The sequence below is a fragment of the Pholcus phalangioides genome, unplaced genomic scaffold, assembly GCF_987345545.1.
Source record: "Pholcus phalangioides strain wild (caught in Gottingen) unplaced genomic scaffold, Ppha-v1.0 ptg000022l_1, whole genome shotgun sequence".
Lineage (NCBI taxonomy): Eukaryota > Metazoa > Arthropoda > Arachnida > Araneae > Pholcidae > Pholcus > Pholcus phalangioides.
This window is the reverse complement of record NW_028301615.1, coordinates 35853210-35873993: the sequence shown is the minus strand read 5'-3', so window position 1 is coordinate 35873993 and position 20784 is coordinate 35853210. Positions and strand designations below refer to the sequence as shown.

Sequence of the window (20784 nt, the reverse complement as noted above, 5' to 3'; positions counted from 1 at the left end):
CACGCATCTGACGTAACACATTGAACATTTTGTGAAAAATTGATTTTTTTCCAGGTCCAAAGGCTCAGACTTCCTCGTCACTGACTCAGAGTCTGACGAACAATTCGGAGAGCAGATCGGTGAGCAACGGCTCGATCCTTCCGACGAACGTTGTAGTGACAGCATCTCTGACTGAAGTCGAAGTCGGGAAGTTCTTGACGACGCACGCTCGGAAATCCGGATGTGAATATGGAGACGAGCAGTGCACGGCCATTTAACACTCTTAAAAGCTTTTACTTATGCGTGTGTGACAGCATGTGTGTGAGAGAAAAGAAAATATATTTTCTTTTTTTAATTTATAATTATATCCCTCCAAAACATTCCTACATATCTGTGATAATCATGGTCCTGCTCAAGTTATTAGAGTAGCGATTGACTGTGATCTGTTTTTCCTTTCGAAATGTTCGTGTTTTTATTATGTGTTTGTTGTAATATAGTAATATTTAGAGATCAGTCGTTATCTGTCCACTATGAGATGAGACTTGACCACACAACCCAAAAGAGCGACACGCTAGAGAATATATGTATCGTCATCCGATTTCAAACAAAATTAAGTATCGTTTGGCGATTTCGGTACTTATTTGGCGACTTTTGATCTGAAAACAAACGCGAGTTGATTGAATTGAAAAATGATTAGCATGTCTGCAAGGACATAGGAAGCATTTTTCTCTATTGTGACGAAAGAGGCATGACGAAGTCTCTTTTCATCGTTGACGGTTTTCCAACAATTGAAAATCGTTAATTTCAGTGAATTTTGAGTACGTTTCGCACACTTATACTTAATTCACTTACACTTGAGCATTTGTTATAAAACACGTTACAGGTTAGAAAAAATTATAAACTTGACAGTCGTTACGCGCAAAACAACTTCCCGATCTATGTCTCCTAAAAACTACGTCGTATTAAAAACATAAGACAGTTTTTTCGGACCGATATATACCGAGAAATAGAGAATTTTCTAAAGTTTATATCTAAACGAATACTTGGGGGAAAAAAAGTGGTCTCCTCCGGGAATCGAACCCAAGTCCCATTGCATACCGGGCAAGTGCGCCAACTAATACCTTTTAATGCGTGTTATAAGAAATCGAAAACTGTCTGGTGTAGTGGATAGCGCACTTGCTCGGTATGCAAGGGGATCAGGGTTCGATTCCCGGGGAGACAAATCACTCAAATATTCGTTCCGGCATAACATTCAGAAAATTCAATTTCTCAAAAAACGTAATTGTCGAATAAAACTTCATTATTAAAGAACTAGAAATGTGCTCACCGAGGCACATTTATATCATGACCATCTTCAATATGTAATTTATCCATCTAAATGTCTTCAATATACAGGGTGCATAGCTAACTCCTCTCGCCGCAAATTATTGGCGGACCGTTGATCCCAGAGACATGCTTCCAGTTAGAAAATACCCAAATAACGTGGAGACTTCAGGTACGTCATTCATATTGTAAGTGGCCGTATAGTTATTAAAATATTCACTTTTTTATTTTGTCGCCCTGTCCTCAAAAACCCAATTAGAAAGTTGTTGCTCTGCCTCTCCCGAGGTCAACAAAGTAAATTCCGTTTGTAAGTGCAATATTTAAATTCAAAAAATCACTGAAAAGGTGCGACAGAGCATCATAAACGAGGGAAAGAAGCGTTGTCCGTATAAGTTTATGCTGTTCTTTCCCAATTTCACTGCGATTTTTAAATATAAGATACCCCTGCAAATATTGCACTTAGAAACGTGGATTTTTTTTTTTGCCTCAGGAGAAACAGTGCAACAACTTTCTCTCTTATAGGGTTTTAGGACAGGGTGACCAAATAAAAAAACTTCAAAAATTCTTTATTCTAATAACTGCCATAAATAGAGGGGGGACGGGGCAACTGCCTCAGGCGGAAAAATTTAGGGGGGGGCGGCAATTTTAGGTGGGAACAAAGAAAGAACACAATTAAAATTATCAAATTTTAAAGTTGTGGGGCGGCAAAAATCATAGTTGCAGCCCTGAACTATACAACCACTTGCGATATGAATGACGTATCCGAGACCCACACGTTGTTTGGATACTTTTTTCTAATTGGAAATTTCTACTGGAATCAACAGTTCGCCAGTAATTTGTGTGGCGAGAGGAGTTAGCTATGCACTCTGTATACTTTACCTTGGCCTCTATGGCATGATTCTCCTCTTATTGTTCAATTGCCAGTGATGGTGACTTTTTCTCTCTTGTCCAACCTTGGTATTGCGTTTAACAGACCCACCACTAAATAAAATTAACATCTTGAGTTTCACCCCCTCCCCAGTTGAACATTTTCTATTCCATTTCTCCGCAAAAAAATTTCTTCATTTTGATCTGAACGATTCACCTTGAAATCCTCATCTAATGTTGATCTCATCATCCAACATTATATGACATCACAGCTAATTTACATAAAATTGCATGGAAATCATGATAAATTTTACACTTGGTGTACCCATTCCAAGATACAAATACAAATACAAATACAACGCCACAACAGGCAAATTGCCCAACGAGGTGGCTGCATCATGGATCCCCGAGCCCCTACCTACTACTGCTACACCACACCCCCCCCCCCCCCGCGGAACCCCCCAACGAATCGGTACATGCGGGAATGTGCGTGTACGTGTAGTGCAACCTGACGTAAAGTTTTGTTTTCTGTGTAATGCTTTCATCTGCCCCCAGTTTTACTAACTATGAGTGAAGTGTTATGGGGTTGAATGATTTACCGTTGTAGGACAAGATCATTTCTTAAAATTCCTTCCGAATATGCATCAGGATAAATGGAACTGAATATTGTTGAATACTGTATGTCATCTGTGAATATAAGAATTTACCCAGTTATAATTTACATTCAAGTATTGAAAAATATTTTTTAAGTAACTGAACAAAGGAATTAAACAAGAAATCACACGAGTACAATAAAATCCCGTATTATGATTTCAATGTGTGTGTGAGATATCTCATGATTCACTCGTACTATTCTCAATTGATCAATGAAATATTGAGTTACTTTTTCCATCACTCTTTTTATGAATTCATTCATTTATATATATAGCATACATGTTCAACAATGTAAGAGATTTTTAATTTCACCGCTTATCATTAAAAATGCTCGTTTACATGTCAAATAATTTAGTAGTTAACTAAATTTTAATATTTGTCAAGTGCTTTAAAATGAATGCAGACGTAAAGGGATGTTTACCGGGTACAGTTGTCAAGTAGACAAATAGGATAGAGAATCCGGCTAATTTTTTTTTTGGTTAAGTAGACCCAATAAACATGTGTCCTCATATTATCTATAATGAGCATTTATTACTTACGTTGGAATAGATTTTAGTACTTGATGAAACTTATCTACCTAACAACAAAATCACTCAACTACTAAATTACTTGACGTGTAAAAGCAGGCCTTTAGTCATAATATATCTGTGGTATTTTCATTCTCAATTTTATCAGTATTCATGTGGTGCTCGTTCATAAATTTAAATGTCTCTTTGATTAAAGATTTATCTTTTACTCCTGTATGTGTGTGCATTACTCTTTTCTTTGTCATTCTTTTTTTCAACCACTTCACAAAATGTTCAGGTAGTGGTTTCTATCTCAACTGCCATTTTCCTGATGCCTGTTTCAAAGCATGCAATATATCATTTATACCAAAATAATAAAAGAGGCATAGATAGCGAACATAATGTATGGCAATTTTGTACAGATTTACAAAAGACAGACAATCAGATCAATTTTGTACAGACAATTACTAGAGAACAGAAAATCTGTATTTTGATATTGACTAAATAAACATGTACACAATCAAATCTACAATTCTTTTTAACAGATTGATTGCAACCAGAAGCTAAAAATAATCATTGTTTGTAGCTTATTCTCATTGTTCCAAATAGATGAACTTTCATCCAACAAATAAAACACAAATCACTACTTTTAATTATTATACAACAAATTCCAGACATTCAAAAGAAAGAACAGTAGGATTTCACAGTCTGAGTTTATCAAACTATTACAACTTTTTGGGACTGTTCATTTGATTTTGGTTGTTAGTCGAGTAACTTCATTGTTATTTGTTTCATTCCCTACTACAGTGGATATCTTCAGTGAAGGTAACAACGAGCAAAGAGATAACACAACCCTCTTAAAAAACTGAATTAGGAATTTAATTCCATAATCCAGCTTAAAAATTCTAGTAATTCACAATCTTCCAAGGTCACATCATCTCATCGCCCGCTACTTCTTGCACTCAGGATGTCCACCATAGTAATTGATGAAACATGCCATTAAAACTATTACACCACAGTATAAAAACCCAAAAAGTTATAATAGTTTCAAGTTTACTGATTTTCTGAAAGGGCAAAAATCCAAACTTTAATTGCTCAAAATGAAAAGTATACACTAATAAACAGATGAATGAGGAAAAAATGTAAAAACTTCTAACAGCCAATAAAATGGCAGGAAAAACAAACACCACAGATATCACAAATCACACAGAATCTTTAACTCTGCGTGCACTTCCAACTCAATAAAATCATAAAAAACATGTAACTTGACAAGACATATACAGGTAATGTAGCATCCACATTCTCCCTACCCCTACATTACAACACCTGTTACCTAATAGTGCTGTAAGATGAAAACTGTACAGTAGAAAAAGGTGGAAGCTTCATAGCGGACATACAAGTGTTTTGTACAGGGGAGTGTACTTTGATCTGTCTCATGTGAGTGTCCCTCCCATTTTGGTGATTTGATAGCACAGCTATCTGAACCAGAAATGTTCTGAGTGGTCGATTCATGTTGTCCTTCAATGGTATTATCACCCATCCATTGGGTTCACTGAGCTCAACAACTTCAATCTCCTGCAGATCATGAAAATGACTACCAGCTCGAATAGAAATCCTGCAACAATAGCAAAAATTAATTTCACACAATTTTAACATTTCAAAGAAAATTTTACACTGATTTGAGAACAATTTATGTTTTACAACTTTCCTTTGACAACTGTTGCCTAAACCTGTGGTTCCAAAACCATGTGCCATGATGACCTCGGCTTTGTTACAAAATTTTAAAAAATGCCCTTATTTCTTAATTACACATTATTGTTTGTGAGGAGCTTAGAGTGGTTAAATAAAAACCAATTCAACTTTACTGCAACTAGAATCCAGAGGAAGTAATAGGAACAATCCCCTTCAAGAGCCAAATAATATGTCAAAAATTATTAACATAACAGCAATGTAGATATACCAAAAATGTAATGAAAATGACAGCTATAAGTATTTCAGATCTATATGAAGTTCTTTCTTCAATAGCATAGGAAAAAAGGACAAAACCTCACAGGTATAGCTGCATTACTTTTTTTATGTATTCTTTTTTTCCATGGGAAACATTAGTCTGCCCCGCAAAATATGGGACAATCCAAAGAACCTCACAATAAATCACTCCTCCCAAAACATTACCCTGGATCTGCACCCGACTGTAATTACACACATGCCTATATTCTATCTTTGATAGCATGTAAAATTACACAAATGATGTGAACCAAAAACGAATTCAGAGCTACTTGCATTGAAAGTTAAAAAATATTATTTATTCTTAGGCCTATTTCTTCATTTTGTCAACTAATTCTAATTGTGTACAACCAGCAAATTAATAATTCTGATCACTACCGTCACTTTTTTTAAAACAGTGTCTGGCCATAAAGTGTATATGCCAGTGATTTATAACATAGCCAGCGATTGTAACATTGTGCATAGCATCCTAGGATGCAATATAATTGGGAAACTGCAAAAAAAATTGGGCAGGAGTTCTACAAGGGTCATTTAATAAGTAAGGAGCTTAAAAAATTTTTGGACAAATTTCTATTTCATTTTACTATATTGTCTCTTAATCTCCCCAGACTTTCCATAATTTTCTTCAAATTTCTTTATCCTGTCAGAAAAAATGTTTTCTCTAACTCCTAAAACGTTGTCATTTATAGCTACGATGACCTCTTCATTTGATGGGGAAAAAAATCCATCAAGTTTAAGAACAGGAAAAAGTCACCTTTTGGGGAAAATCAATATAATTCAGTAGATGAGAGATTGGTGCAAAGCCTAATTCATACAATTTAGCCATTTCAATGGTGGATCTCTTGAGATGAAGCAGTGTCTCAGTGAAACATGGCCTAATTTGTATGCCAATGGCTGTTTCACCTGCAGCTGTATTTTCAAATATCCTAAAATCATGGAATAATGTGCTCTTATTAATATCTGACCCTTTTGAAAATAGTGTCTGTAAGTGTTACTGTTGAATTATGAAATAAGTTATTCAATAGAATACCTAGTTATTTTATGAAATAACTGAACAAGTCAGTTAAAGCATGAAACTCCCTTGTATTCTATACTTTTAACTTTTAGTCATTTCATAGAATAACAATCTGCACTCTGTTAAAAGTAAAATAAACACATATACATTTAGCTTTTCTTTCAGGCTTTGACTAACATAAATAACATTTTGTATTCTATATAATTCAGTGTCCAACTGTTTATTTTACACTCTAATTGTCTATCCGTTATTTTATAAAATAGCTTGTTAGTGTGGAATTATTGTTCAATTACACACTTTTAATTATTAACTTGATCAGTTTACTTCATGAAATAACTGAATTATACATTTTAGCAGTAAGGGGCCATTCAAGTATTACATCATCATTGATAGGAGGGAGGGGGGGGGGTCCGATTGGCTTACTTTTGATGACGGGGGGGGGGGGGTTGGTTAATGCTTTAAGTCATCAACCACCCTTCATGAAAATATGAAATATTTTTAATAGCATTTTACTCAGTGTGCCAAAAATGAAAAAAACCTTTCGATAATTTGTGGGCACTTGACATTTCCCCCCCCCCCCCATTGATAAATTGATAAGTGCTCTACAAAGCCATTTTAGTGATCTCTAAATTTTTCGCGGATCCAAGTGATCTGAAAATGTGTGCAGGCCACTTAAAAGCTCTGGAACTGTGCCACGCATCACTCAAGTGATCCATAATTATATGCCGCAGATCACTTGAATAATCTGAGAATGTGCCGCGGGTAACTGCACTGAGTGATGTAGAACTGCACTGGGCCACTTAAATTGCTCTAAAACTACGTCACATGTCACTCAAGGAATCTCTAAATGTGTCACGAATCGCTCAAGTATTCTGGAACTGTGTCCCAGGTCATTTAAGTGATCTGAAAATGTGCCACGGGCCACTTAAATGCTCTAGAAATTGTACCACAGGACACTTAAGCAATCTGTAGATGTGGCGCTTAGTTCATTTTTTACAAAATTAGGTTTGAGGAGGGCAGGCCGCATCAGATCCACAACTCCCCAAGGCCATATTTGGTCCGCGGGCCTTTATGGAATTCATCATTGTATGGCTTAGAGGGTAGGTCGCAATGAATTTATTAAAGATAAATTTTGTGTTCATAGCTTTCGAATAACATTGAAATTAACAAAAATTAACAACATAGAAAGGTATTTTCTTCTGAAATTTCAATTAAGAAAATATTTCTTTTTTGCATTAAAAAAAAATAAATTTTTGATCCTGGGAGGGAACACAAGCCCCCCCCCCCCCGTACGTCTCTGATCCTACCAATATGTGTAAGGATTCAGAGGGGCAGAGCTGATGACGAAATTTTGCTGACGATGGGGAAGGGGGGGCAAAAATGGCTAAAAATTTGCTTACATAATACTTGAATGGCCCCTAACATTAACATTGCCTTGAAAATTCTTAAACATTGTATCCATTACTTCTCCAGCAGACAAAACAGCCTTTCTTTGTTTGGCGCCATTTCACAATGCTCTGTCTACAGTTTTGACAGTTGTTTTAACTAGTGTATAGTGGTGAATACATGTTTCACCCAGAGCCAAAAACGATATCAAAAGTCTTTAGTAGTATGAGTCAATATTAACAAGTTTTCTTTTGCACTACAAAATTACTTATGATCAATTGTGGCCAATCCTGGCAAAGCTTTTAACTTTTCTTTTTTTTTTTTCGTGTAGAATATTGTGAGCTCATTCTATTGAAATGCTCACATCAACAACTATCTCTAGCAACTTCCATGACAACACCATGGTCTTTTTCAATGATTTCTACGGTGGTGGCCTAAACAGGTTGCTTTTCTTCTTTGGTAAACATGTGGCCTATTTAAATTTCCAAAATAGCTGCTACAACTCAGACTTAGAATGACACCAAAAAATAAACCATAAAGCTCTTTTTTCCTCTAACTTATGGCAGGCTTTGAAGAGTGATACTTACAGTTGTAATAATTTGAAAGTGACCATACCACTATCTCATTGGGATTTGCCTTACCAAACATCCTATGCATATATATAAGAATATTTTGGGAATAAAATTATGTTGAACATTAGTATTTTTTGAGCTGTAATCAAACTACTACCATGTAACTGTGTCACTAAAAAGCCTTGAGATTGGACAGGAGTGCTGGGAAGAAGACAACACAACCAATAAGCAGAAATAAAAAGTCTGTATAGGTATCCTCCTAGAATGATCTTGTCTACTCCTACTGTGATTGGCATATGTGCAGAAAGATACCATACGATTGAATTTGCAGCTATGGCATTTAAGTTCTATGCTCACTACCTGAGTATGTGTGCAGCCTTAAGTGCCACTATCATGAGTTTTATATACGTTGGGGGGGGGGGGGCATACAACAAATCTAAACATTGACAAAAGTCAATTCAACAATTGACGAAAAATTAATAAAATTTTGAAACTATCAATTAAAATATTTTGTTACCTGCTGGGGGTGTAACTTTCATCCAGCTTAAAGTCGGCATACACACAAACATCTTGTATGGTAGTTTTGCGTCTGAACTGTATATTCACCAAATGAGGTTGTGGTCCATCTGACTGCCAATATGTTTCCAAGCAGTTATCTCGTAACTGATCAACACCAAATCCTTCAAAAAAAAAGAAATAATTTTTTTAAACTGTAGAACTTGACTGTTTTTCTATGAATACATTAAAAAAAAAATTTTGACTATAAAGAACTTATTCAATCATACAAAAATGAGATACATATGTGTAAAAACAAATATACAAGAGCACTGTTATACACTGTACAACAACGCAGAAAATTTCAAAATGGCATCAAATCATATTCCGAATTTACATATCAATTGAAAACCACTTATTACCAAAAAAAAAACTTGATTATAAATGGAATATAGCTTGATTTTCTACCACACACTTTCAGTGTTAGCTTCCAGTTTGTCTACAGAAATGTGCAATTGGCTATTTTATTAATACTGTACATTAATGCAAACCTAAAATTGTGTTCCTAAACAAAAAATCAATCCTCAGTTCTTGTGAATTTTTTGTTATATAACTTGTATGATAAATCAATAATAATATTAGGTTCAGCGGTTAATATTAGGTTCAGCTATATAGAAGCAGAGCCATCAGATTTTAGTTCTTCCTCATGCAACTTCTTTTTCTTCATTAATAAACAAAAAAAAGAAATTGGCAGCACCACTCACGACACAAAAAAAATTCCAGTATCATGAAGGGCTGCTCAAATGAGTAAGATATCATCAATTGGCTGATCTCAACCTAAAAATTAACAAATTTATGATTATATTCAATTTGAAATTTTGCAAATAGAAAGAAATGTTAACATTTGCCTCTCCACAATATTTACAGCTTTCATATTATGGTAATGAATTCATTTTTGAATGCTGAATTTAAAGTTCAAGGGTAAGTGCAAAAAAATAAAGATCGTTTTGGACAACATACTCCTTGAAGTGGCACTCAATGTTTGATGTAGTATTAATACCGGGCTTGACAAATTCCAGGCACCAGATTGTTACAGAACTTAAAGATTCGGATTGGTGCATAAAACTTTATAAATGTATTTTGGCCAGAACAAAAAACTTGCACTTGGCCAAAAATTCTTTGTTTCAGTAGGTTTTTTCATCTAATTACTACATTGGAGTCTGAGGGCATCAAGAAAATTTTGGTGCCTTGTCTACCAACATGGATATGATGAATGAGCAGGCTTTTATCGAAAAGTGACATTAGCAGTTCAATGATGAAACTTCTCTACTGCTTATAGGTAATAGGAATAGCAGACTGCTCAATTATCTATGGGCAATTTGAATGAATGTTAGTGCCTTAAGAGTTCTTAAAATGATGTATCGTTGATATATGTTCCAGTCCTCCTTGCTTTTTTTTTCATTGCCATTAGCCCAGCTGGCAGGTTTAGAAAAAACTGCATGGCTTATAGATTAAACAAGAGGTTCTCAAAGTATGCATCAAAGCTTCTAGCGGAGTCACCAAACTTTGTCAGAGGCATCTCAGTGAGTTGGTAATATTGATACGCAGAACATGACAAATCCCAGATATCAGGTTGCCATGTCAACTATAAGATCAGTATTGGCACCTAAAATTTTCTGCATGTGATTGCGAAATTGAAGTCTATGAATGACACTAAATTTTCTGATTTCATGACAGTCTTTTAATCCAGAAAAAGGAAATAAAGTCACACACACACATGGAAAAGTTAAAAAAAAAAAATCATTATTTAAGAAGGCAAGGTTGTCTCCAGTGGTACATATGGCAGCACAATTGCCAAGAGGACTTGGTTTTGATTCCCACTCAGACCAGATGACTTTTCTTTCCAAGTTCACCTCCGCATAATATTCAGAAAAAGGTCTATTTTCTTGATTATTTAGGACCATTTTTTCTCCAGATTGAAGTCATTTTTGGCCCCCCACATAAATTTTTTTTCAATTTGTCAAGCCCTGTTGGTATGGGTCTATTCAATGCTTTGATATTATTCTTTCCTGGTCTGTCTTGGAAAGTAGCAGATAAATTACGCCTAAAATTCTCAAAAAGTTTAAGAATCACTGGATCGTATTCTCAGCAACTCTGTTTTTTAAGTAGATGCCATTTATCTTCCCCCAACAGAAAGTATTAACAGGAGAATGAGATGAGAATAGTCCACTTGATCTTGCAGTACACCCCTCCTTTCCCCCCCCCCCATATATTAAAAAATGTGCTGTAACTGAAGATCAATTCATTTCACAGCGTACCATCAGCAATGCAACATTCTTTAATGTGCATAAATTCACTAACACATCAAATTAATTATGAAAGATCAGCATTACCAGGCTTGCAAGATGACAATGACCACACAGCTTGATAGCCAACCTCTCTAACTTTTCCCTCTCGCTCTTCTTTCATTGGATCAACCTTTTCACGCTTCTTGCCGGTCATCCTGTCAACTAAAAAATATTCAAAATTTATGTATATTATATTGAATAAAAAAAATATGATACAGTGAAACCTGTACAAAATGGAGCATCAACAGCCTGAAATTATTTCTGTTCTAGACAAGTTTGCTTTATAACACAGTGAGTATAAAAATATATGCAGTGATTTATTTCTATCGTTTTGTGAAACTTAAATTTTGAGAACATCACTAACTACTATAAACCAACAAGTAAATTAAACGATGACAGGCATATTGTTCTGGATAATGTCTCTCACAAGCACTCGAGATGGCAAAGAAAGCGTAAAGCAAAGCGAAGGACAATAGATTTTTTTTGCAGAATAGCTATTCACGCATATTTACAAGCAGAATGCCACTATAACTACTAATGCGAAAGAAACTTTCCATAACAATCTCTATGATCCTCCTGGGAAATTTACACTTCTCTTGGCACTATGACATCACCAGATCATCAGAGATGCCACCAGACTTGCCAAGTTTATCATTAATTTGTCGAGTTTACAGAGAAATGCAATGAGTGTTTACAGGTGAAAAATTACATAATAAATACGGACTTCACATAATAAATAAGGACTTCTTGTTGTCATAATAATAAGGAACTAATTGTTTTTCATTAAATATGAATTTCCAGCGGTTTTGGAATTATTTATTAATTTTAAATTGTGGATCAATCATTTGTTTTAATTTTTCACAAGTTTGAAATTTTCATTCATTATGTGGGATTAATATCAGAAATTTTGCAAAAATTCCATTAATTTTGGAATTTTCATTCATTCCAAAATTTCTGTTAATTATATAATAACCTTTATTTAATTTTATTAATTGTGTGATTCAATCTAAATCCTGAATTTTCATTTATTTTTATCCCTCCTAAATTTGCGTTAATTTTTATCGATTTTCAATTTTAATTTATGTAAATAGTTTTCATTAATTTATGTATCTTTAGTTTGTTTTTTTTTAATTGTGAAATAATTTTGCTTTATTTCCGAATTTTCATTAACTATGATATTTCACCAATCAAGAAATAATTTATCAGAAACATCTGAATTTTCAATAGATTTTTAATTATTTAATAATTTTGAATTGTTATCAATCCTGTAATTTTTTAGTGTTCACTAAACGGTAGTATATACGGTATTTGAATACATTTTCAGTGTGAACTTGAATGACTAATATATACAGGGGCGTAGCCAGAAATTTTGTTTTGGGGGGGGGGGGGGACCAAAGAGAAAGAACAACAAATTTGGCCATCTTTTTGTCATTTTCTCACATTTCTGGGGGGGGGGGCAAACCTCCTATCCCCCCCCGCACGCCCTTGAATATATAATATCCAGGCTCCGGGAGCCTCTCAAATGCGAAGGTCCTCCCCCCCCCCCCTCGAGATCGTTTCCTTCCGAAAACGCTCCTGAACTGGGAACATGTTCAAATATGTGTATCTATATTCTCAACCTCTTTGACTTGCGGAGCCCTTTTGAGTTAAAAAGTTCTATGGCGGAGCCCCGTATAGGACAACTTGTTAATTATTCATCAAAGTCACTGATTTATTTTTAATATTTAAAAATATTTATAATTATTTTTTAAATTTTACTGTTTTTTTTTGTATTTCTCTCAAGCGGCCGCACAGCCCCTGGAGAGTGCACAAGGAGCCCCAAGGGCTCCGCGGAGCACCAATTGAGAACCGCTGTTCTAGAAATCTTGATGCGCATCCCGTCGCTACGTGTGGGACGTGTTGACGTCATCGCACTCGGATCCTGCCCACTCACGAACTGACTCAAATTACTCAATTGTATACATTCCGCAAATTGAGAACACGTTCAGGAAATGTTTTGCCTATTTCGCTCCAAAAGTGTTTGATTCGGTCGCCTAGGGACGGTTCTCAGTCCTCACTCCACTTTCCTTAAAGCAAGTTTCCTGTGCTGCGTGCGACGTGAACCGCCGAGCGCGACACGCCGTCCACTCACCAAGAAGAAAAGCCGTACGACGGTTTTCCTACAGAGCGCAATACGGCTCACGAAGGCGCTTTACGTCAGGCGTGATTGGGCGACTGCTTCTGGAGCAGTCAAATGTGTCGTGCGTTTTGCCGATGTTCTCTTCACTCTTTGTGTTTTCTTTCCCTTCAAACCTGAGCAAGCCTGCAGACGACAGAGTAGCTGGTGCAAAGCTGCCCTGATCTGATGTGCCACGCTAGGAAACACAAACACGTAGCGTGATTATGTAACACGTTTTTGCCAGCACGAAATGGTCTAATTTGACTCATGAGGTGCAAAAAACCTAATCCTAGGAAAACCTGGCTTTACTATTATTTTAAAGTCTGAATATCCGGTGCACTGAACTATATAAGCGACTCATTTACACTTAAAGCCGGGTTTTCCTAGGAGTAAAATTTCTGCGCAGTGTGCAGCGTGAAAACGCTGATATGTTTTTTTGACCAATCACAGTTTTCACGCTGGACGCGCAGCAGAAAGCCTGCTCCTAGGAAAACCTGGCTTTAACGCTGAATTTTCCTAGGATTAGGTTTTTTGCGCCTCGTGAACTGAATTAGACCATTTAGCGCCGGCAAAAACATGTTACGTAATCATGCTACGCGTTTATTTTTTCCTACCGCAGCGCATCAGATCAGGACGGCTATATTATAGTATATGGCCTTGCATCAGCTACTCTGTCGTCTGGGCAACTCATGTTCCAGTTTGAAGGGAAGGGAAAGAAAACACATAAAGAGTGAAGAGAACATCGGCAAAACGCACGACGCATTTGACTGCTCCAGAAGCAGTCGCTTAATCATGCCCGACGTAAAGCACCATCGTGAGCTGTATTGAGCTCTGTAGGAAAACCGTCGTACTGCTTTTCTTCTTGGTGAGTGGACGCTGTATCGCGCTGGGTGGATCACGTTGTGCATGGCACAGGAAACCTGCTCCTAGGGAAAACAGCGCTATAACTAAAATAATATTTCTTTACGACACTGAAAACGAAAAGGCAGAAGTTACGAAAAATAATAAGAATAAATGTATTGGAAAAATACAACCTGACAGAAACATAATCTAAGTGAGACAAGACAATGAGACGCTATTTCTAATACACAAAGGCAGACGTCATTTGAATAGCCCGCGTTACTAGCGCTTCATACCCTGGAATGAAAAATCTAAATAACATTAACCTGCACCATTATGCCTGCCTTGGTGACTTACAGCGCCCTTGGCAATCTGAATTATACTGCATCTGTACCCTCATGTCTACAAAATCCTGTAGAATTTATTTTTCCGGTAAATTTGATTTTTGTTTCTTGGTAGTACTATCCGTTAAATTCCATAGATGCGCGTGTGGATTATTTAGATTTATGACGTGGACTATTACTATGTGGACTATTACTATCCCAATTTCTAACGTGGATTAGTGGAAGCAGGATAAACAAAAACAACAGGTGAGAGAGAGCAGTAAAAAAAAATTTTATTTCCCTGTCAGCGGTTCTCACTTTTTTGACTCGCGGAGCCCTTTTCAGTGTATAATTTCTACGGCGGAGCCCTTTTTTTTGTACATAATTTTTATAGTAGAACCTTGTAGGCCTCTTTTATTTACATATTCACAAAATTTACCGATTCATTTTACTTTCCTCGAGTCGCCGCGGAGCCCCTGGGAGGTGCACACGGAGCCCCGGTTGAGAACCGCTGCCCTATGTTATGCATCGGGTGGCGAAACGAGGTCTTGGCATCCATAAGGGTAATTAAACTCTGTTGTCACCCATTATTGAATTATGTAATAACTGCATTACTATCATTGATATCATGAATATATTATTGCATACAAGGTATATAATGATTGTATTATCATTCCAGTGACAATTATTAACTCATTATAATAATTATATTACTATAAGGATGGGACTTTTATTATACAAAGTCTAAAACCACAAGAAATTCAAATCTATAAGCCACTATCTCCACATTATAACATGAAATGGTAATTTTCAATCAATATTGTTCACCTTCTTCGTCTCTGTGGGAAGAAGGAGGTTCCCACAACAAAGGAAAGCTGTTGGAAAGCATAATTGAAATCTTGTACTCCTACTTCTCCTTAAAAATATTTAAATTTACAAAGATTTAACACCAAAACAACGTTGGACAACTTTTGTAAACAATGCGACATCTTGTGGATGCGCCGTGGGTCGTGGCCATTTCGCCATTGCTCTCTCATTTTAAGTTATTTGAGATAAATAAAATTTAAAAAAATAGAATTGTCTTTAGATTTAAAATAATTTTAAATTCTCGACTGATCAAGTTATAAGTTTCCACTCCGCTGCTTTTTTCTCTAACTTTAGACATTTGATTGGCTTGTAATCAGTTGACCATATTTTGGAGAAAAATACGGGCAACTGCCAATGTTTGCGCAAAAAATCTCGCCCAACGTTTTCGATTGTCGCTGGGTTTGCTGGAAAATTATGCTTTTTGAATACACATCAAAACAACCACCATCATCACTGAGGGATGGAAAGAGGATGCTCATCAAAGAAGTCAATGTTGAAAGCATAGGCGGAGATGTACTTGAAAGTCTGGGAGGGGGGGGGGGGCATGTGATGATGTCATTCATATATATATATATATATATATGCAAATGCATTATATCAGTATTTATCTTCGACGCGGGGGGGGGGGCTTGCCCCCTCCCCTGTATCTTCACCAATGGTTAAAGTGGAAGCGATAGCTATAATTTTATAAACTAAACATATGACAGTTCAATCTTTTCTTTTCTAATCCGATTACAACTCCGATCTATCGCCTTTATGCATTTTACTTTGAGAGCAAGGAAATCGGGCCGAAAGTGTGTCCCTCAAAACTTTTGTGAATGTCCAGTTGTGTAATTTTGATGCTGCTGTTTCTTTTTTAATTGTTAGCGACTTTTAATGATTGGATATTTTGCAAGTTCTGTTGCCTTTCTGTGGCAAGACCTCGCAAAAGCGAGATCGCTTGCATTTGCGCTTGAAGTGGGGAAAACCACAATTTCAGTCAAACACCACTGTGGATATCAAACGTGGGTCCTCACGATGTGCTCAAGCCATCAAACCTTTTTTTTATATTCTGTATCTAGTGCTTCTAATTCAGAACATATGAGTTTGTTCATTTCTGAATTTGTTTTCTCAGGGTGTTCGAGGAAGTAGCCATGTTGGTTGCCATGGATACGCTCTATGTGACCCGCAATATTGCAACTGAAGAGCTATGTCACGTGATCCAATTCTAGAAAAGTGTCAAGAAGACGAAGATAGCTTCGCAATAGCTCCCTAGTGGGGAATCCTTGGAACTTGAACTGTTTATTTACAATAGGTTTTCCGTTGAGATGGTTACGAAACTGTATTGAATCCACCGGGTCCATTCACGATCATGGCGAAAGTTTTGCGAGGTAAAGGTTACGAAGATTATTTGATTTCGAATATGAAGCGGTATAAAGAGGAATGGCCACTAAGGTCCAAGAGCTGGATCAACACAACTCGATCTCTATTTCCCGATGATTTCCGTATCCAATTCGAAACCTATAGAATGGAAAAGAATTGGTCCAACGCTAAAGAAGGCTCAGCTTATTTCGCTGAGCTCGTTAAGAAGTTTTCTAATCAGCCGGAGGTGTCCAAGGAAATGTCCAACATTGTCGACGCTTTGAAGGAGACTCGTATCAAGTCGGAGCAAGGAGCTTATCTAAAGAAAATGTTCAAATATCTACCCACCGATGTGAAATCCAATATCTTATCAACCACTGCAGTTAAATGCAAAGACCCTGTAACGCGCTGTCGCATCATGACTCTGTTAATACAAGAGATTCCGGATGAGCTTTGCAAGAACTGTCAAAATGTTGTTGATTCGTTGTCCGTCGGCGAGAGCATTGCCCGTGGCAATCAACCTGTGAACCTATATCGCAACATGCTTGTATGCAAAATGATGCCGGTCATTCTTTTCAACTCCGATGTCAAATTCCCACAAACGTTGCTGGTGCACTTGCTCCAAGCGTCGATGGAATTTTATCTGTTACTCATCTTTACGATGCCAGATAAGAAGTTTGACACTAGTGTCCTAAAAGCTTGTAGGGATGACGTAATCCTCACTGCCGGAGGTATGAATGACGCTTGGAAGTCCATGTTTCTTGTCGTCAAGGCTGTAGGAAAGCGGTTGAATTGGAGCTTAGCTGACCTATTCTCTTCCAAGCTTGGTCTCATTCTTGACATGAACTGGAAAAAGACTTTGCTTCTCGCTCGTGGTAGACTGTTTCTACAGGGTAATGACTATTCGTCTATGGAAACTCAAGAAAATGCCAATCACGAGAAAGAGACTTTCTTTACAGTTGCTACAATATTCTTTTACGCTTTGTATCAGTTTTCGAACACTGCTAACCCGAAATCGGCTGAAAGCTACCATTACCTATTGATCGAGGGTATGAGTTCAACTGATGATGAAAGTTATTCTGAAAGCATCAGAAAGAAGTTCAAGTGTGACAAGGTTGTGAAAAGTAAGGCTGATAAAATTTCTTCTATAGTCGTTAGTCATTCGTGTTGGAAAACGAGTGAAAATCTCAAGCGGTCATTCATGATGGCTGCTGAGTTGTGGAAGTGGATGCAGCAGGTTGATTGTTTGTGTAAGAATATCTCTCAGTTGTGTCAAGTAGTTAAAGTGAGTGAGTGGCCTTGTTTTCAAGAGTTTTACACCAATCTACTTGTTTACTGGGGTCGCCACAAGGATGCCGTTGCACATCTTACACCGATCTTGAAATCTGTTGATGATCCCTTCACTGAACATAAAATACAGCTGCAATTAGCGAGCTGCTTGAGTCATGTCGGCGAACACTTTCGTGCATGGGAATACTTGATCTCCACTTTCTCAGCACTAGCTTCCAGCGGAGCTGGTTGCCCCGTGCAATCATCGAATCAATTCAAACCACATCAATTTTCCTTTATTTCCTATAGTCTTGGTGATGTTTTGAATTTCACCGTAAGTTTTCTTCTGTCTGTGTATATGAAAAACACAGATCTTACGGATCACAAAGATGTGGTTTTAGGTCATTTGGTTATTTTGTCACAACACCAATGGCCTCGTGAAAAAGAGCTGCTCATGCAATGCCTGGAACAGATCAAACGGACTGGAAGTTTCTTCTTTGATAAGTTCTTCAAGTATCTAATAAACTTTTTCGTCCTGGAAGAGTTCATGCACATGATCAGTTCCGATCAGTCCATCATCCTGGATATACTGCCTCGTTCAACAATGCAACAAGAACGGGTGATCACACGTGGAATGAACAGATGTTCGAAGGAGGATGTAAAGGAGGCTATGATCAAACAAATGGAACGAAGCAATGAAAGTGTAGAAAGGCTTCTTGTCACATTCATTTCTGAAGAGCGGGATCATATACATCAAATAATGTCACTTGTCTAATGTCATTCCCATTAGAGTATTCAGATGTTTACATACCTGTATGCAGGCATAATTATTTTTCATAGAAACTTTTACATTACGAATCAACTTAGTGAATATAGTTCCAATCTAGTCAATATTCCAAGGTTCTTCCATCTTTTTTTTTCCCCCAGAAATTCCATTTTCATATGTTTGACTTCAAACAAAAAAAAGTATCCTTAAACAAGTGTGTCTATGTTGAACGGAATATAAAACAGTGCTGATGAGGAAGCGTGTTAGTTTATAAGTTGAGAAATACCTATTTTGTTAATTTGGTTGCAAAAAAAAAAAATAGCCAGTGTCAGTTAAACTGTGTTTGGATGGCTTTCATAGCTGCTCGTTGTTCATCATAATGTTAAAATCGTTTGGGTTATTTGGTTAATGTGATCTGTGGATTACTGATATGTATCAGTTACACTGCCCATATTTTTTTGCTAATTGTTTTTTAGTGTTGGAGTGTTGCGGCAACTATCCTGTTATTGATTATTTTGGTTTTCAGAATCATCTGATTACATCTTCATTCATGATTGATGTTTTGAAGCAAAACTTGATTATTTCAAATGTTATTTTAAAATATGATTTTTAACTCTTTGTTACTGAAAGATGTCCCAGATAGGGATTTTGGTTATGTTTTGGAGATTTTTGTGAATTGTGGGGGAAGAAGATGAAAGCTCTCGTCAGAGGTCTGAAACCAGAAAGACAGGCCTAAATCCCACAGGAGGGTAAGCAGAAAGAAAGTAGTCAAAACTTGAAGAGATATGGCAACAAAAATCTGTGCTCAGGTGGCAAAATTTTATGTTAATTTTCCCAAAAAAATTGAGTTGTTTGCATTCCAGAGTCAGTTTCTTTAAAATTTTAGAAGGTGGCAAAATTTAATTTTTCTATTTTAGTTTATGAGGAAACAACGGAGGCAAATTGTAATAAGTCAAAAACCACAGTATCGCATGTTGGCAAAATATCATTTATAAATATGTCCTCGTCAAATTTTAAAAAGTGACATAACATTTTGCCATATGAGCACAGAAATAATGAAGAATCAAATGTGGATGATCAGAGAAATATCCATCGGCCCAAGGGGGTTGAGTCCCCCCCCCCCACCCCCATAATATTTCCAATAACTTTTTATGCCTGTGCAAATAAATTCTGAAATTAAATGAAAATATGAATTGTGATACAGTATTAAAAAAAAAATTGCCACACAGAATTGAGAAACCACACATGAATTTGCTGTGATCTTACCCGAGGAATTTCTCAAATAACTTCATCAAAATCGTCATGCTGGTTTACCACTAGAACTCGATCAACATGCTAAACTGAGCTTGAAGTGGGTGATGATGATGCTGTCAAATTGAATATAATACAGGGTGTCCTGTAACTCCTAATTGTGCCTTTATCTGATCAACCATTTGTTGTAAAGGTATAGTTCTAATAAAAAATGCTCAAAATGTGTTCAGAAATTACCTTGTACCAGCTTCGAGAATAAAAATACAGTCTCATAAGATAAAAAAAAACTATTATACATATACACTGTCTTATAACTTTCAGTTAGAAAGTTGTTGCTCAGTCTTTTCTGAGGCCAAAAAAATCCATGTTCCACATTCGCTGAGATCGAAAAGTTGGAAAAGAAAAGCATGAATGATGGGAAAGAGCTTCGTCTATTAGTTTATGCTGTTCTTTCCCAACTTTTCAGTTTCTGAACCTAAATATCTCAACGAATATTGTACTTAAGAATAAGTAGTTGTTTTTTTTTTTTTTTTGGTATCAAGAGAGACAGGGAAACAACTCTGTAATTGGAAGTCAGATAACAGGGAGGCCATATAAAAATTTATATTTTGTAGTTCATCACACTATTTTTACTCTCAAAACTGGTACAGAATGATTTCTGAACACATTTTAAGCATTTTTTAAATTACAGCATTCTTCTAAGACGAATGGTTGATGAGACATGATAGACATGTAGAAAGCATGGGGGGAAGCTAAAAGTTGTCAGTCATTCTATATACAAGACTCAAGGGTGTATGCTAGAAGGGGAAAACGTGCATTG

General features: G+C 36.5%; 3 protein-coding genes across 3 annotated transcripts in view; 2 read left to right on the top strand and 1 right to left on the bottom strand.

Moving 5' to 3' along the window:
• Positions 1 to 2587, top strand: part of LOC149070270 (relaxin receptor 2-like) — a 127481-nt gene extending 124894 nt beyond the window's left edge. The window contains exon 19 of the mRNA XM_089249814.1: positions 55 to 2587. Within this exon, the coding sequence (XP_089105940.1) occupies positions 55 to 257 (203 nt within the window). The 3' untranslated portion in view covers positions 258 to 2587. The remainder of the gene's footprint in view (positions 1 to 54) is intronic.
• Positions 2588 to 3715: 1128 nt separating this feature from the next.
• On the bottom strand, positions 3716 to 15626 carry APC10 (anaphase-promoting complex subunit 10). The gene is made up of 4 exons (XM_089249746.1): positions 15299 to 15626; positions 11195 to 11311; positions 8824 to 8986; positions 3716 to 4944 (listed from the first exon to the last, which is right to left on the bottom strand). The coding sequence occupies exons 1-4, from the start codon at positions 15357 to 15359 to the stop codon at positions 4659 to 4661; spliced, it is 627 nt and encodes a 208-aa protein (XP_089105872.1). The 5' UTR covers positions 15360 to 15626; the 3' UTR covers positions 3716 to 4658.
• Positions 15627 to 16688: 1062 nt separating this feature from the next.
• Positions 16689 to 18722, top strand: LOC149070268 (integrator complex subunit 10-like). The gene has a single exon (XM_089249309.1). The coding sequence runs from the start codon at positions 16689 to 16691 to the stop codon at positions 18720 to 18722; it is 2034 nt and encodes a 677-aa protein (XP_089105435.1).
• The last annotated feature ends 2062 nt before the right edge of the window (positions 18723 to 20784 follow it).

Bases quoted from the DNA above. Each gene is read 5' to 3' on its own strand.
- LOC149070268 (XM_089249309.1), top strand. From the start codon at position 16,689: ATGGCGAAAGTTTTGCGAGGTAAAGGTTACGAAGATTATTTGATTTCG.
- APC10 (XM_089249746.1), bottom strand. From the start codon at position 15,359: ATGCTTTCCAACAGCTTTCCTTTGTTGTGGGAACCTCCTTCTTCCCAC. The intron at 11,312-15,298 runs GTGAACAATATT...AATATTTTTTAG, and splicing joins TTCCCACAGAGACGAAGAAG to TTGACAGGATGACCGGCAAG. The intron at 8,987-11,194 runs GTAATGCTGATC...TTTTTTTTGAAG, and splicing joins ATTGTCATCTTGCAAGCCTG to GATTTGGTGTTGATCAGTTA.